At 39.1% G+C, this 13,894-nt stretch overlaps 1 protein-coding gene across 1 annotated transcript; it reads left to right on the top strand.

Annotated features, from left to right (window-relative positions):
- The first annotated feature begins 4,033 nt into the window (after nt 1-4,033).
- fam167b (family with sequence similarity 167 member B) lies at nt 4,034-9,498 on the top strand. Its single transcript, XM_063007629.1, has 2 exons — nt 4,034-4,400; nt 5,731-9,498. Exons 1-2 carry the CDS (start codon nt 4,116-4,118, stop codon nt 5,992-5,994), a joined length of 549 nt encoding a protein of 182 aa, XP_062863699.1. The 5' UTR covers nt 4,034-4,115; the 3' UTR covers nt 5,995-9,498.
- The last annotated feature ends 4,396 nt before the right edge of the window (nt 9,499-13,894 follow it).

Below are 13,894 nucleotides of genomic sequence, written 5' to 3'. Positions count from 1 at the left end.
TTTGCATTATTTGAAACCTTTTCAAGCAGCTCATCCAGAGAATTCAAGGCCAGATCTCCAAGCTGCCTGATAATGGCATCACAGATGATCCTTTTCACCTCTGGTGAGAGGTTGTTGAGGACATCAATTAGGGGTTGGGGTCTCCCCATGTAAAGCATCAAAACAGCACCTCCCAAACCTGTACATTTAAATGTATAGAAAAAAATATATGAAGGTTTTAATGATATTGAATGATTTATTACTGTTTTTATAAACAGGAGCATGATTATTTTTCCTGTGATGGTAGAACATACCTGCAACTAATCCAAGGCCACCTAGATATATTCCAGCACCAGTGGAGACAAACCCAGTACAAGCCCCCACGAGAGCACTCTTGAATATTCCGATTTTTGACTGTGTAAATAGTCCAGCAGCTACTGCCGCTAAAGCCACGGTGGTTGCTCCTGTAAGCAGCTTCTTTGACACAAGTAAATTTTTCTCTTCTGCCAAGATCTCAATCAGTCTCCATACATCATCATTTTTGTTTTTTAATGCCATTGTCCTGCCTGTAACAACAGGGTCATATCACAGACATCATCAGAATTTTTTATGAAATAATAAATGTTTGTTTAATAGCCACTTTCATATGGAAAAACAAAATATTATATATATTTAGGTGGTGGATGATTCTCAGCACTGCAGTGACACTGACATGGTGGTGGTGTGTTAGTGTGTGATGTGCTGGTATGAGTGGATCAGACACAGCAGCCAACCAACAGCGCCCCGTGGGCAGCGTCCTGTGCCCACTAATGAAGGTCTAGAAGATGACCGACTCAAACAGCAGCAATAGATGAGCGATCGTCTCTGACTTTACATCTACAAGGTGGACCAACTAGGTAGGAGTGTCTAATAGAGTGGACAGTGAGTGGACACGGTATTTAAAAACTCCAGCAGCGCTGCTGTGTCTGATCCACTCATACCAGCACAACACACACTAACACACCACCACCATGTCAGTGTCACTGCAGTGCTGAGAATCATCCACCACCTAAATAATACCTGCTCTGTGGGGGTCCTGACCATTGAAGAACAGGTTAAAAAAGCATGTAGAGAAACAGATGGACTACAGTCAGTAATTGTAGAATTACAAAGTGCTTCTATATGGTAAGTGGAGCTGATAAAGCAAGGAGGTGGTTTTATGGCTGATCAGTGTACATTAACTATAGGTAGATAAATGTAAATACATAAAACTGAACCAAGCATTGAGATAAGAAGAGCTTCATGTTTAATTGAATAAAAATTAAATGTGTTTGAGATTTAACAGTCACATGATACTAACATGAATGTAAAATCAGCTTTTCAACACAAGTTTTAACATCAACTTTTCACAAATCCACCAGCACTGATTTCTATATTGTTTATTGCTAATGAATGTGTTATAAATCTCTAATTATGCTCTTTAGATCAAATAAATGAATGAATAAATGATGTATCAGTTCTTACCTTGTAATCTTCTTGTTTCTGCTGAACGCTGCTGACGTTTCAGATTTTTCCAGTTTTATATTTTAATTTCTAACCCTTCCAGTTTGACCACAGTGGGACCTTCACTTCACCCTCAGAGACAATGTCAGTTAGTACATCATAAGTTTGTCTTTACCTGTGTTATCACAAAAGTAGAACCTACAAGAGCTGGGCGGTTCCTGATTCACCCAAGTTAATGATTCGAACCTTTGTACTGAATCACAAGTCCAAAATCTCACTTAACCCGGATCCTATGAGTCCTCTGAGCTGCCGTTAAGTACACAAGTCGAGTGAGCAGACTCACCGAAACACCGGGGACTCAGATGATTTGGCTGAACCGACTTCACTCCAGTCTGTGAATCTAAGTAATAAGTTCAATATTCCAATAAACAAGCAGTTAAACACAACGGTGTTCGTTATGTGGCTGATTTTATGCACATGCTATTATTACTATTATCAGTAGTAGAGGTACAGATTAGTAAAGCAGCATATTTTTGTAAGCAAAACAACAACAAAATATCGTTATATTATTATTAATTGCAAATGCTTACAGGCTACTTTAGTACTAGACCAATTAAGGAGTATCATAGCCCCCATGGTAATTTATTGACTGTTTGTTTTGGTGCCACTGTGGCTGCCTGACTGGGTGAAGTGACCATGGCAATTTGTTTTTGACCATCCCCCTTGAACCCATGACCAATTTGTATACCCATCAGATACCCCCATGATCAAGATTCCACTTTAGAAAAAAGTGTCAACTTGTCACTGACAAGCAAAGTGAGGTGAGGTACCAAGAGAATTAAGAGAGAAGGATTCATTTACAGAAGACGAGTACATGGAAGACAAGTGATATTCGGATGCATTTTCATGCAGTAAATCAATCGCAATCAAGATGTCAGTACAAGTGACTCAACTGACTGAAGTGAACCAGATCACATTACTGAGTGACTCAGATTAACCCGAATTTACCACCACTAGAACCTACAGGTTCATAGCAAAACCATCAGTCACACAGCAGCGGCCACGCCCCTCTTTCGCTGCCCTTGATTAAAGGGGCACGTCTGGGCATGTGATGGTAGTATACCCTTATTAATGGGTAAAATATGTTTGTTTATTTGTTTATTTATTAGGATTTTAAGGTCATGTTTTACACTTTGGTTACATCCATGACAGGAACGGTAGTTACTCGTTACAGAAGGTTCATCACTTATGAAGGTTATATCGAACACAGTCATGGACAATTTTGTATCTCCAATTCACCTCACTTGCATGTCTTTGGACTGTGGGAGGAAACCGGAGCACCCGGGGGAAACCCACGCAGACACGGGGAGAACATACAAACTCCACACAGAAAGGACCCGGCCCGCCCTGCCTGGGGATCGAACCCAGGACCCTCTTGCTGTGAGGCGACAGTGCTACCCACTGAGCCACCGTGACGCCCGGTAAAAAAGTTTCTACACTGAATTTGAGGTTATAACGATGATTTATTAAGTTTTACACAAGTGACCAAATCTACTGTTCTGCTTTTGCAGATTTGGACCAGCAGGTGGCGCTATTAGCAAATAAACTGCACATCAATGTGGTCAGAAGTTTGCGTAACTGTTGTTTTTCTGACTGAATTATTGTAACAAACTTAAATCATGAACTGAAAATCATGTAACATGATATATGAATATATGAAAAAACCCACCCCCTTAGTCCAGTCTTTTCCATCCAGCAGACTGATTGTCTGGGGGTTTACACTGATGTAGGCTGTTTTTACACACACACACACACACACACACCATCATCATCATCATCGTCATCAAATAAAATATGGCTTTTTATGTTATGTTCATAAAATTGCATAAATAAATTTTAAAATATAACATATATGGATACAACATAAAATACCATATAAAATCAACATATGGATATGTTTCATATATGTACATACACACATTGTATTATGGGTATTTCAAATATGTTATAAACCTCTATCTACATTTACCCAGAGGATACGTGTGTTATAATAATACATCACCTTACAGGTAACATGTGGAAAAACTATTACTGATATTTGGGTACATACAATATGTCAAATATTGTATGTACATGTGGGTTCATGCTTCGCTTACACTCACATGACTGTGGGTTTTGAATGGACACCCCGGTTTCCTAAAACGACCCCCATCATGTAGAAGGTGGATTGGCTGCTCTAAATTGCCTCTAGCTGTGAGTAAGTGAGTAAAGTGTTTCTGGGTGGTGCAGGACTCACCTTGACCCTAATCAGGATAAAACGATACCCACGATTATTGTAAACTTTACCAAACGGACTTCGGTGTCGGACGCTTCAGACACGCTGAGCACCTGGCAACCCGTCATCCATCAAACCCCAAAACTGCAACTGTAAATAATGTAAACAAGTTTTTAATATTACACACACACACACACACTCCTGGTTCCTTCCTCCTGTTATAAACATTGTATTACTGCAGTTTGCTCTGGGAGGACTGGACAGTAACTCCTACTTTCCTCTCGCATGGTGTGAGGTCGCTTCCCCCTCTCTCAGTAACTCTCAGTGCGCGCTCGTGTTCAGACCGGTCTCCGGTAAGCTCGTGCACCACGCCTCGGAGATGAAGCATAAGGAGCAGGATCAGGAGCTGAAGCAGGAGCTGGAGGAGAGCTCGGAGGAGGACCTACGCAGTGTTAAAGTTCTCACCGAGAAGCTCCAGCTCCAGACCCGGAGACCCTCTTACCTGCAGTGGCAGGAGCGCGTGCGCAGCGCACCGTGGAGCGGCGAGGGCGCGCGCACACAGACCGAGACCGGGCAGCGCGAGGACAACGGCGGCGGCGCGCCGACCAACATCTGCGGCTTCAGCACCATGGATGATGCTCTGGAGTTCATCCGAACCGAGCTGGTACTGCCATCATCATCAATACAAATATACTTAAATCAATCAATAATAACAAAGTAATAATAACAAAGTAATAATAATAACAACAGTAATTATAATAATAACAATGATGCTGATAATAATAATAATAATGATAATAATAGCAATGTAATAATAATAATAACAATATAATACTACTACTACTACTAATAACAATAATAATAATAATAATAATAACAGTAATAATAATAATAAGCATGATAATAATAATAATAACAGTAATAATATAATACTACTACTACTACTAATAACAATAATAATAATAATAATAATAATAACAGTAATAATAATAATCAGCATGATAATTATAATTATAATAACAGTAATAAAAATAATAAGCATGATAATAATAATAATAACAGTAATAATAATAAGCATGATAATAATAATAATAATAAGCATGATAATAATAATAATAATAACAGTAATAATAATAAGCATGATAATAATAATAATAATAAGCATGATAATAATAATAATAATAACAGTAATAATAATAATAATAAGCATGATAATAATAATAATAAGCATGATAATAATAATAATAACAGTAATAAAAATAATAAGTATGATAATAATAATAATAACAGTAATAAAAATAATAAGTATGATAATAATAATAATAGTAATAAGAATAACAGTAATAATAATAAGTATGATAATAATAATACTAATAATAACAGCCATAGCCAAGTGGTTAAGGTGCTGGACTAGTAACCAGAAGGTCGCTGGTTCAAGCCCCACCACTGCCAGGTTGCTGCTGTTGGGTTCTTGAGCAAGGCCCTTAACCCTCAATTGCTCAGACTGTATACTGTAACTGTACTGTAAGTCGCTTTGGATAAAGGCGTATGCTAAATGCCGAAAATGTAATAAAAATAATAAATATGATAATAACAATAATAATAATAATTATAATAATAAAGTAATAATAATAATAATAATAACAGTAATAATAATTATAATCATAGTAATAGTAATAATAATGATAATAATAACAGTAATAATAACAATATTATGCCAGTAGGTGAATTGGCTGTTCTAAATTGCTCTTATGTGTGAGTGTGTGAGTAAATAAGTGAATGATTAAGTAAGTGAGTGAGGATGCGAATAAGCAAGGGAGCGCGTGAGTGAGAATGTTGTGCTTACCTGTGATTGACTGCCACATCACGACCCTGAATGAATAAATGAATAAATGAATGAATGAATGACAGCAGATACTGAGAGTATTTTAGGTTTCTGTACACAGAACGTTTCCTCGTAAGCTCATCACATCGTGTCTCGGTTTGTGTCTCAGAGGGAGATGCGGTTGCAGGACCAGCGCTTGGCGCGGCAGTTGATGCGCCTGCGCGTGGAGCTGCACCGGCTGAAGGTGGAGCGGGTATGTGACGGGCACCGAGAGATGCTGGACGACGCCGCGCTGGAGCTGGAGGAGTGCGACGAGGAGTGCGACCTGCTGTGTGACGTCCCGCTGAAGGCGGCCTTCACCCTGTCCACACCGCTCAAACACCTCGGACTGACCAAGATGAACATCAACGCCCGGCGCTTCTCTCTCTGCTGAACATCGCCACAGGATCAAGACAGATCCTGAACCTGACCCATCATGGTCATCCTGTCCAGAAGATCTGACGGTCTGTAGCTTGGCTAATTTGGAACCTAAACGACTTCTAGTTTTGATCTGCAAAGCTTCAGTGATCAAGAGGTCTTCAACGTCAAATTTATTTGTATAGCGCTTTTTACTATAGACATAGTCTCAAACAAACTGTACAGAATCCAAGACCGACAGACCAAAAACCCCTGTTGAGCAAACCAGGGGCGACAGTGGCAGGCAAAACCCCCTTAAAATTACAGGAAGGAACCTTGAGAGGAAGTCATTATTCGTCATTATTCAGTCCCGTCTGTTATAAAGTCCGAAGTGAGATCTGGACATTTTCGTGCAGAGACGCCAGGTTTCCGTCACATCTAGCAGGAGCAGCATTGTTGGCACTGCAGTCTCGACTTGTAGTCTTTAACCTTGGGTGGCTAAGCGGGCATCACAGGCTTTCACAGGATGTCAGCGCCCACCTCACCCACCGTCATCAAACCAGAGTGATCAGACAAGAGAGACAGAACGACAGCAACCCGACATCCCTGATCATCACAAGTTTCTATCACCTAGAACCCCCAAGCTCTGCCCCTTTGTCTATATTCGGGGTGGGCAGCTCCGGTCCCAGGGGTCAGAGACCAGGCGCAGCCAGAAGCCAACACGTAACGGCCCAATGCTGGAAATATAAATTTAAATATAAATTATTGGCTCGTCCGAGGATTGGATTCCTCATAACTGCTGCAATTACACCCCCTGCTGGCTGACCGATGGCACTGCACAGAGACGGGGGATAATGGAGATCGGTGCATGACTCTGTATACCGTACATGAACCCCGCCAATATACATTGTAAAAAAAAGACCGTCAATTATGATACAGCTGTACCTTAAAACTCGACCTCAGTCGGTTCTGGGAGTGGCGTCGAGTTTTTATTTTTTCCCATAAGGATGTTTGGGGAACCTGTTAATGCGTCCATGGTCCCGTGGAGCTGCAGATATTTTAGTCTCATGTAAAATAATGAGGTTGTTTTTAACACTTAAACACTGAAAATAACACAAATAGAATATAAACACTGAAATACAATAAAAGCTGCACTTTATTTTTACTTCTTTATTGTTTCCTGACGCTTCTTAATGGTGGAGATGCTTGATGTTGGAATACCGTATTCCCTTCAGCACCAGCGCATTCACATGAAAAGTGACAAAACCACTTGAGCGCTGACGGTTCTCGAAACTTAGCGTGACTTATTATAGTAAAACAGCGAGTGAGGAATGTGATTAGTGAAGGAACTTATGAGCAGTAATAATGAAGAGAAGTTTAGTTCTCCTGTCTCCTTCTTTTACTACATTAAACCACGTTAAGCTTTATTTTGAAGCAGAAGCGTTTTAGACTCTGGGAGAAGCTGATTCTGATTCTCACCATTTCTCAGAAGCTGGAGCTGTAACACAAGTTTAAAAGTGAAACAGGGAGGAAAATCCAGATAAACACAGATACATGTGGAGCTGTAACACTGGATCTGACGCTTATTCCACACTAATGCAGATTCAGCTCAGATTCACACTTTGGTGACGGTTTACCACTCAAGCCGAGAGCTGAACAAAGCAGCGGTCACACACGCATTGAGTTTAAGGTACAAATTTCTCCACGAAGGGCGTCGAGTTTTAAAGATTTTGAGTTTTCGACGTGAGGTTACAAGGTACCGCTGTATTATAAATGTACATTCAGACAAACGGGTCTGAGATGAGAATTACATTTACATTTCAGGCATTTTTCAGTGAGGGATAAAGGCTTTGCTCAGGGGTCCAACAGTGGCATCCTTATGATTGATTACTAGTTCAGTACCTTAACCGCGGAGCTACCGCTGCGCCGCCTGCTGAGATAAAATTGACGTGAATTCTTGATAAATAGTTCAGAGACTTTAAATCAAAGCCGTAATCACAATATATGAGGGTACACCCCCCCCCTTCCCGCACCAATGTACTGATGTTAAAATGATAAACACACGCGCACACACACACACACACTCCACTCAGTAGCTTTGTTTAGTTTTGGGATGTGCCAGTGTACCAGTCAGGTAATATGGAAGGAATGTATGAGAATGGCAGGAACCCAAAGGCAGATTTGCACCCCTCCCCCCCCCCCCCCACACACCACCCTGCCTCCCCCCACACCACCCTGCCTCCCCCCACACCACTCTTCCTCCCCCTTTTTAATTCATGGCTATGGTGTCGGTTTAAATCCCGTCTGTGTTGAGATTTTATTACCGAGCCCTTGATGGACACGTCGAACTTTAATACTCAGAACTAAGAGTGTAATTAGATGTGAATTAAAGCTTGAATGGAAGTTCCTGCTGTGTCCCGAGCACCTTGTGTACATCACGTAACACCCCCAACCTCAAACGGAACAATTAAACGTCACGTGGCGCGCAGTGTCAAAATGCTCAGACGATTCTGGAAGGTCAGACATGGATTGGTCTCTCTCTCTCTCACTCTTTTGCTCTGTCGCTCGCCCAGAGGGGGCCTGTTCAGGATTTCGGACGCCCCGTCACTCGAGGTTAAAAATAAGCGCTGGCGAGACGGGTCAGGTATGAGGAGAGGCGTTTCTTTATCTGGAGGCCAATGTCAAACCCGTACATTAAGCTACGTTGTGTTAACCTGCCCTGCTTCAGAACGTGAGAAGGTTTTACATTCGTGTTGTTTAGCAGACGCTAGTGTAGCGATAACGTACAAGCAAATGAGGGTTAAGGGCCTGGCTCAGGGGCCCAACAGTGGCAACTTCTGATCTCTAGTCCAGGATCTTAATCATGTATGTTTTTATTCCTACTTATTTACGCACTTTGTCCCTGATTGCAGTCAAGGAGGGTATATCGCTGCTCACGCCTCATCTGACACCCGATCAGACCCCTTCTTTTGCCCATGCATTCTGCTCAGGCGCCTCTATCTGCTAATCAGGGTCCTTACACAGCGTTTGAAGACCCCACAAACATAGTTCGGTCATCCCGCCCTAGCAGACACTGTGGGCAAGTATTGTCTGCTGCAGGCACTGCCAATTGTGCCCACTAGGGGTGTTCAGAATCTCGGCGCTGGTGTGCTAGTGGAATATCCGCTGTGCCACCTAGATGCCACATATGTTTAATATACAGCACTGCTGGAACATATTTAATTCCATGTTTCTATATTGTGGGAAATGACGTGAGATTAAAAGATATTTTCATATTTTTTTTGTAAAATTTGCAGCTTTTGACACTTTAAAAGTATAACATTTGATGGTAAATGTTCTGTCTGTTGGAACTGATGTGGAGAACGATGTAGTTACGACCTACCCAGCCTGAATTTATAACGCTCTATGACTGCACTTTAAACTCTTTATAAAACGTATTTTTATAAGCATTCAGCATGTAGAGACGGACTCATGTAGTCTCTGAAAGAAATGGCTTTTAATATAAAACAATATTAATAAAGAAATATTATTCATCTAATAATCTGTGTGGAATCATTTTTTGGATGTGCAATATTAATCTCTAAACCAGGGAAGCCCAATACATCAATCGCACAGTGCACGCTAGTAGATCAGCATCATTCAAACAGTTCAACGTGATCCACATGAAATGAGCTCCACTTACAATATAGAAGCACTTTGTAGTTCTACAATTACTGACTGTAGTCCATGTAGAGAAACAGGTGGACTACAGTCAGTAATTGTAGAATTACAAAGTGTTGTATATGGTAAGTGGAGCTGATAAAATGGACAGTGAGTGTAGAAATAAGGAGGTGGTTTTAATGTTATGGCTAATGTGTGTATAATAAAACAACAAATAAAGAAAGTGAAAGGTGATGTGAAGTGTGTATGAAGGGAAAACATGTTCTAATCCAGACCGAGAGAGGTGGGAATAATAAATCCTGCCGCTCCTTCCGTTCTTTGTTAAAGCATGTTTTCTTTTTCGGAGATCTTTAATCTCTGTGGCCTTCAGGATGTTTGGATACCTGAGCTTCCTTCTGAGGGTGACGGTTATGTAAGTGGTAGAAAGGTGGTGAATGTAAAGCGCTGCAGTGAGGGGGAAGAAATAAAAAAGCTTAGTGAGGTCAGACGGAGGGGTTACGAAACTGTTATTAAAGGAACGGAGTGAAAGACGTTTTGTGTTTGTTCCTGTAAGAATCACGTGGTTCAATAAATAGAGGAGAGCAGGTAGAGGGAATTCTGTAAGAATTGTTTTCCCAAATTCATCATAGCCAGTTACTCTTCCACTTTTGGAGACCCCGATGGCATATGAGGAGGGTATATTCTCCTACACGCCCTCCACCGACCCCTTCTTATCCTCCCGTACTCCGGTGGATCGGCTTATGAGGTCGGTCTCACGCACAGAGAGTCACACAGTAAAAATTAATAATAACAACAATAATAATGATAATGATAATAATTATAATAATAATGAATAATAAAAATAATATTAATAATAATGAATAATAACAATAATAATAATAATAATAATGAATAATAACAATAATAATAATAACAATGAATAATAACAATAATAATAATAACAAAATAATAATAATAATAATAATGAATAATAACAACAATAATAATGATAATAATAATAATAATAATGAATATTAATAATAATTATTATTATAATAATAATGAATAATAACAATAATAATAATAATAATGAATAATAACAATGAATAATAACAATAACAATAATAATAATGAATAATAACAATAATAATAATAATAATGAATAATAACAATGAATAATAACAATAATAATAATAATAATGAATAATAACAATAATAATAATAATAATGATAATAATAATGAATAATAACAATAATAATAATAATAATAATGAATAATAACAATAATAATAATAATAATAATGAATAATAACAATGAATAATAACAATAATAATAATAATAATGAATAATAACAACAATAATAATAATAATAATGAATAATAACAATAATAATAATAACAATAACAACAACAACAACAACAACAATAACAACAACAACAATAATAATAATTATAAATAATAACAATAATAATAATAACAATAATAATAATCATAATAATAATTATGAATAATAACAATAATAATAATAACAATAATAATAATAACAATAATAATAATAATAATAATAATAACAATAATAATAATAATAATAATTATGAATAATAACAATAATAATAATAATGAATAATAACAATAATAATAACAACAACAATAATAATAATAATGAATAATAACAATATTAATAATAATAATAATAATGAATAATAACAATAACAACAACAACAATAATAATAATAATGAATAATAACAATAATAATAATAATAAATATGTTTTATACAGCACTACAGGGCTGTTATAAATGAAATATATATGTAGCTGAATAAATTAAACAGCATTATATTTCATTTGATTTATGTTCCTCCCAATCTAGTCATATTCCCTGATTGTATTTCACCTCTACTGCTGCAGACCTCCACTACTGACCGAGGAGGGTTGTAACTAACACATGCCAGAGATGTTCACAAGTTACAAAATACGAGTCAAGTCACGAGTCAATATAATCTACACAAAACATATATTGTAAATGTAGAGTAGAAATAAAGAAATAATCTGTAAGTTCAGATAAAAACAACAACAGATTAGCGAGTGTATTTAATTAGTGAATGTAATTTCTGTAACAAGAAGGTTCCAGTTAAAAGCTTCAACTGATACGTTTTGTTTTCATTACAGAACAAAAGCGCTCGATAAATCACGGCACAGCGGCCAAAATCCCAAACACAGCAAAAACAATCATAACCGCTGCTTACCTTAGCTTCTGTTCTTCCAGATGCTATTACATTTATAAGCGTGCGTCCCATTAGGAATAGAATCCGTTATTTTGTAAATGTGCTTATAATTAAAAACCTCCAAACTTTTCCCGGTCGTGAAGTAAAACAGGAAGTCGTTAGAAAGCCGATCGAGCGTTTCATTACCACGTCATCTGTGTGACGCAAACTGAATAAATGCAAATAACAGCATTTCTTACTAACAATTACAATCAGAAGCTCTGATTGGTTCAGAAAGCGGTTCTTACAACCATTAGCACCAATTCTGTAGGAGCGTTCCATTCACCCCGGTTGTTACTGTGAAGTGCACTACGTAGGGTATTCCACCATTTTAAGTGAGATTCCAATCCAAAGGTAACGAAAATGTTTAAATGAAGTGAACTTCAAACTGTGTAGGGAGTAGGGAGCGACGCTTCATCACTACACCGGAAGCTGGCTGGAACATTTACACATTGTGTGCGTTGCGGGTATATATATAATTGTCACACGTAACTAATGATAACACATGCTGATGCTAGCGACTCATGTTGTTTACGAGTTTTTTTTTGCGAATCATGAGTCAAGTCTGAGTCATTTGAAACGAGTGCGAGTCATATATGAAGTCAATGTGTGTGTGTGACTTACGAGCGAGTCCCCATCTCTGACACATGTACTCCGACATTTGTGCAGCACCGACCGCTTCTTTTCACCTGCACCAGGCATGTTTATACGGAGATCTGTATCGTGCACGGAGAGTCAGGCATGATGAGGAATCCCAGCAACCCTCCCACCCTCAGATGAGCCAATCGTTGTCACTGTTAACAGAGTTGAGATGTCAGCACTGATGAATTTGATTCATTTTTATGTTTTATTTAATATTATGCCCTAGTTAAAGATCTGAAGTCTGACAATCAGACAACCACTACTTGTTACTTTTCCCCACCAGGGTGTGAGATCAGCATGAATTTATGATGCAGTATTGCAGTGAAAACGGTCGGACGAATACTGTTGGGTTCTGAAACGACGTCGGCTCTCCCACCTCCCGTTCTGTCCACACAGACTGAACCACGGTGCACCCGACCGCCACCAGGTCACGGTTTTGGAATGAAACACTTGAGGTCGACATTTCGAGCTGAAGTGCGAAATGCTCATCAAATGTGTCAGTAATTTCCTGCGAGTTTGCCGACTTCCTGCGTACTGCGTGCACCATCTGCAGGCTCCCACCACAACAAAACCGTGCGGTCTGCAGACACACAGAGCGACTGTGATACAGTGCAAGACAATGAAAGAGAAAGAACAGCGGGGTTAAAGCATAAGAGAGAACAAAACACAGAACCATTCTATTCTTATCGGAGTGGTGTCTTTTAGGATGACGCGTCCTCATCCACGGGGCGTGAGATCTCACCGGACGGGTGGATGAGAGTGAAATGCTGAGATAAACATTTTTGGTCCACTGTGATCCATCAATGAACCACTCTGGGATGAATTAGAACCCCCTGGAACATGGGTGACACTGTGTACAGTCGAGCAAGCGTACAGAAATACCTAAACCCTCCACCGCTGTTTTTTCTTTGTGATCAGAAACAAACTGTTCCGGTTCTGTTTCCGGTGCGAGTGCTTCTGGCTTGCGCTGCAGCCTCCAATCTCATGTAGCCGATGTGAAGCTTGCTTGACTGTGGACACGTCTTTTCCAGAAGCTTCTTAATAACAACAGAACGATTCTGATCATCAGAATAAATTTCCTTTCCGTTTAAAGTGTCCTCCAAACCTGACAAGAGACGACTGTTCCATGTACTTTTTAATTGCAGCGGTTAAACTTGTCCTGTTTTATGGGCACAGAGAAGCCAGGGTGTGATAAACCTGACTATTTATAATGCTGATTTTGTTTGTTTTGTTTGTTTTTCACTTTGTGGCCTGTTCGTGTCTGTTTAAAGGAGGTGGACAAAATAATGGAAACATTTACATAGATAGAGAATAGAAGTGGGCCAATTACAGAGCCCTGAGGAACACCAATTGAGAAAGAGCACAGAGGACACCTGGTAGGAGTGCCCTT

The sequence above is a fragment of the Trichomycterus rosablanca genome, chromosome 13 (genome assembly GCF_030014385.1).
Source record: "Trichomycterus rosablanca isolate fTriRos1 chromosome 13, fTriRos1.hap1, whole genome shotgun sequence".
Taxonomy (NCBI): domain Eukaryota; kingdom Metazoa; phylum Chordata; class Actinopteri; order Siluriformes; family Trichomycteridae; genus Trichomycterus; species Trichomycterus rosablanca.
Note: the sequence above shows the minus strand (reverse complement) of the source record. Positions and strands in the feature narration are given on the sequence as shown.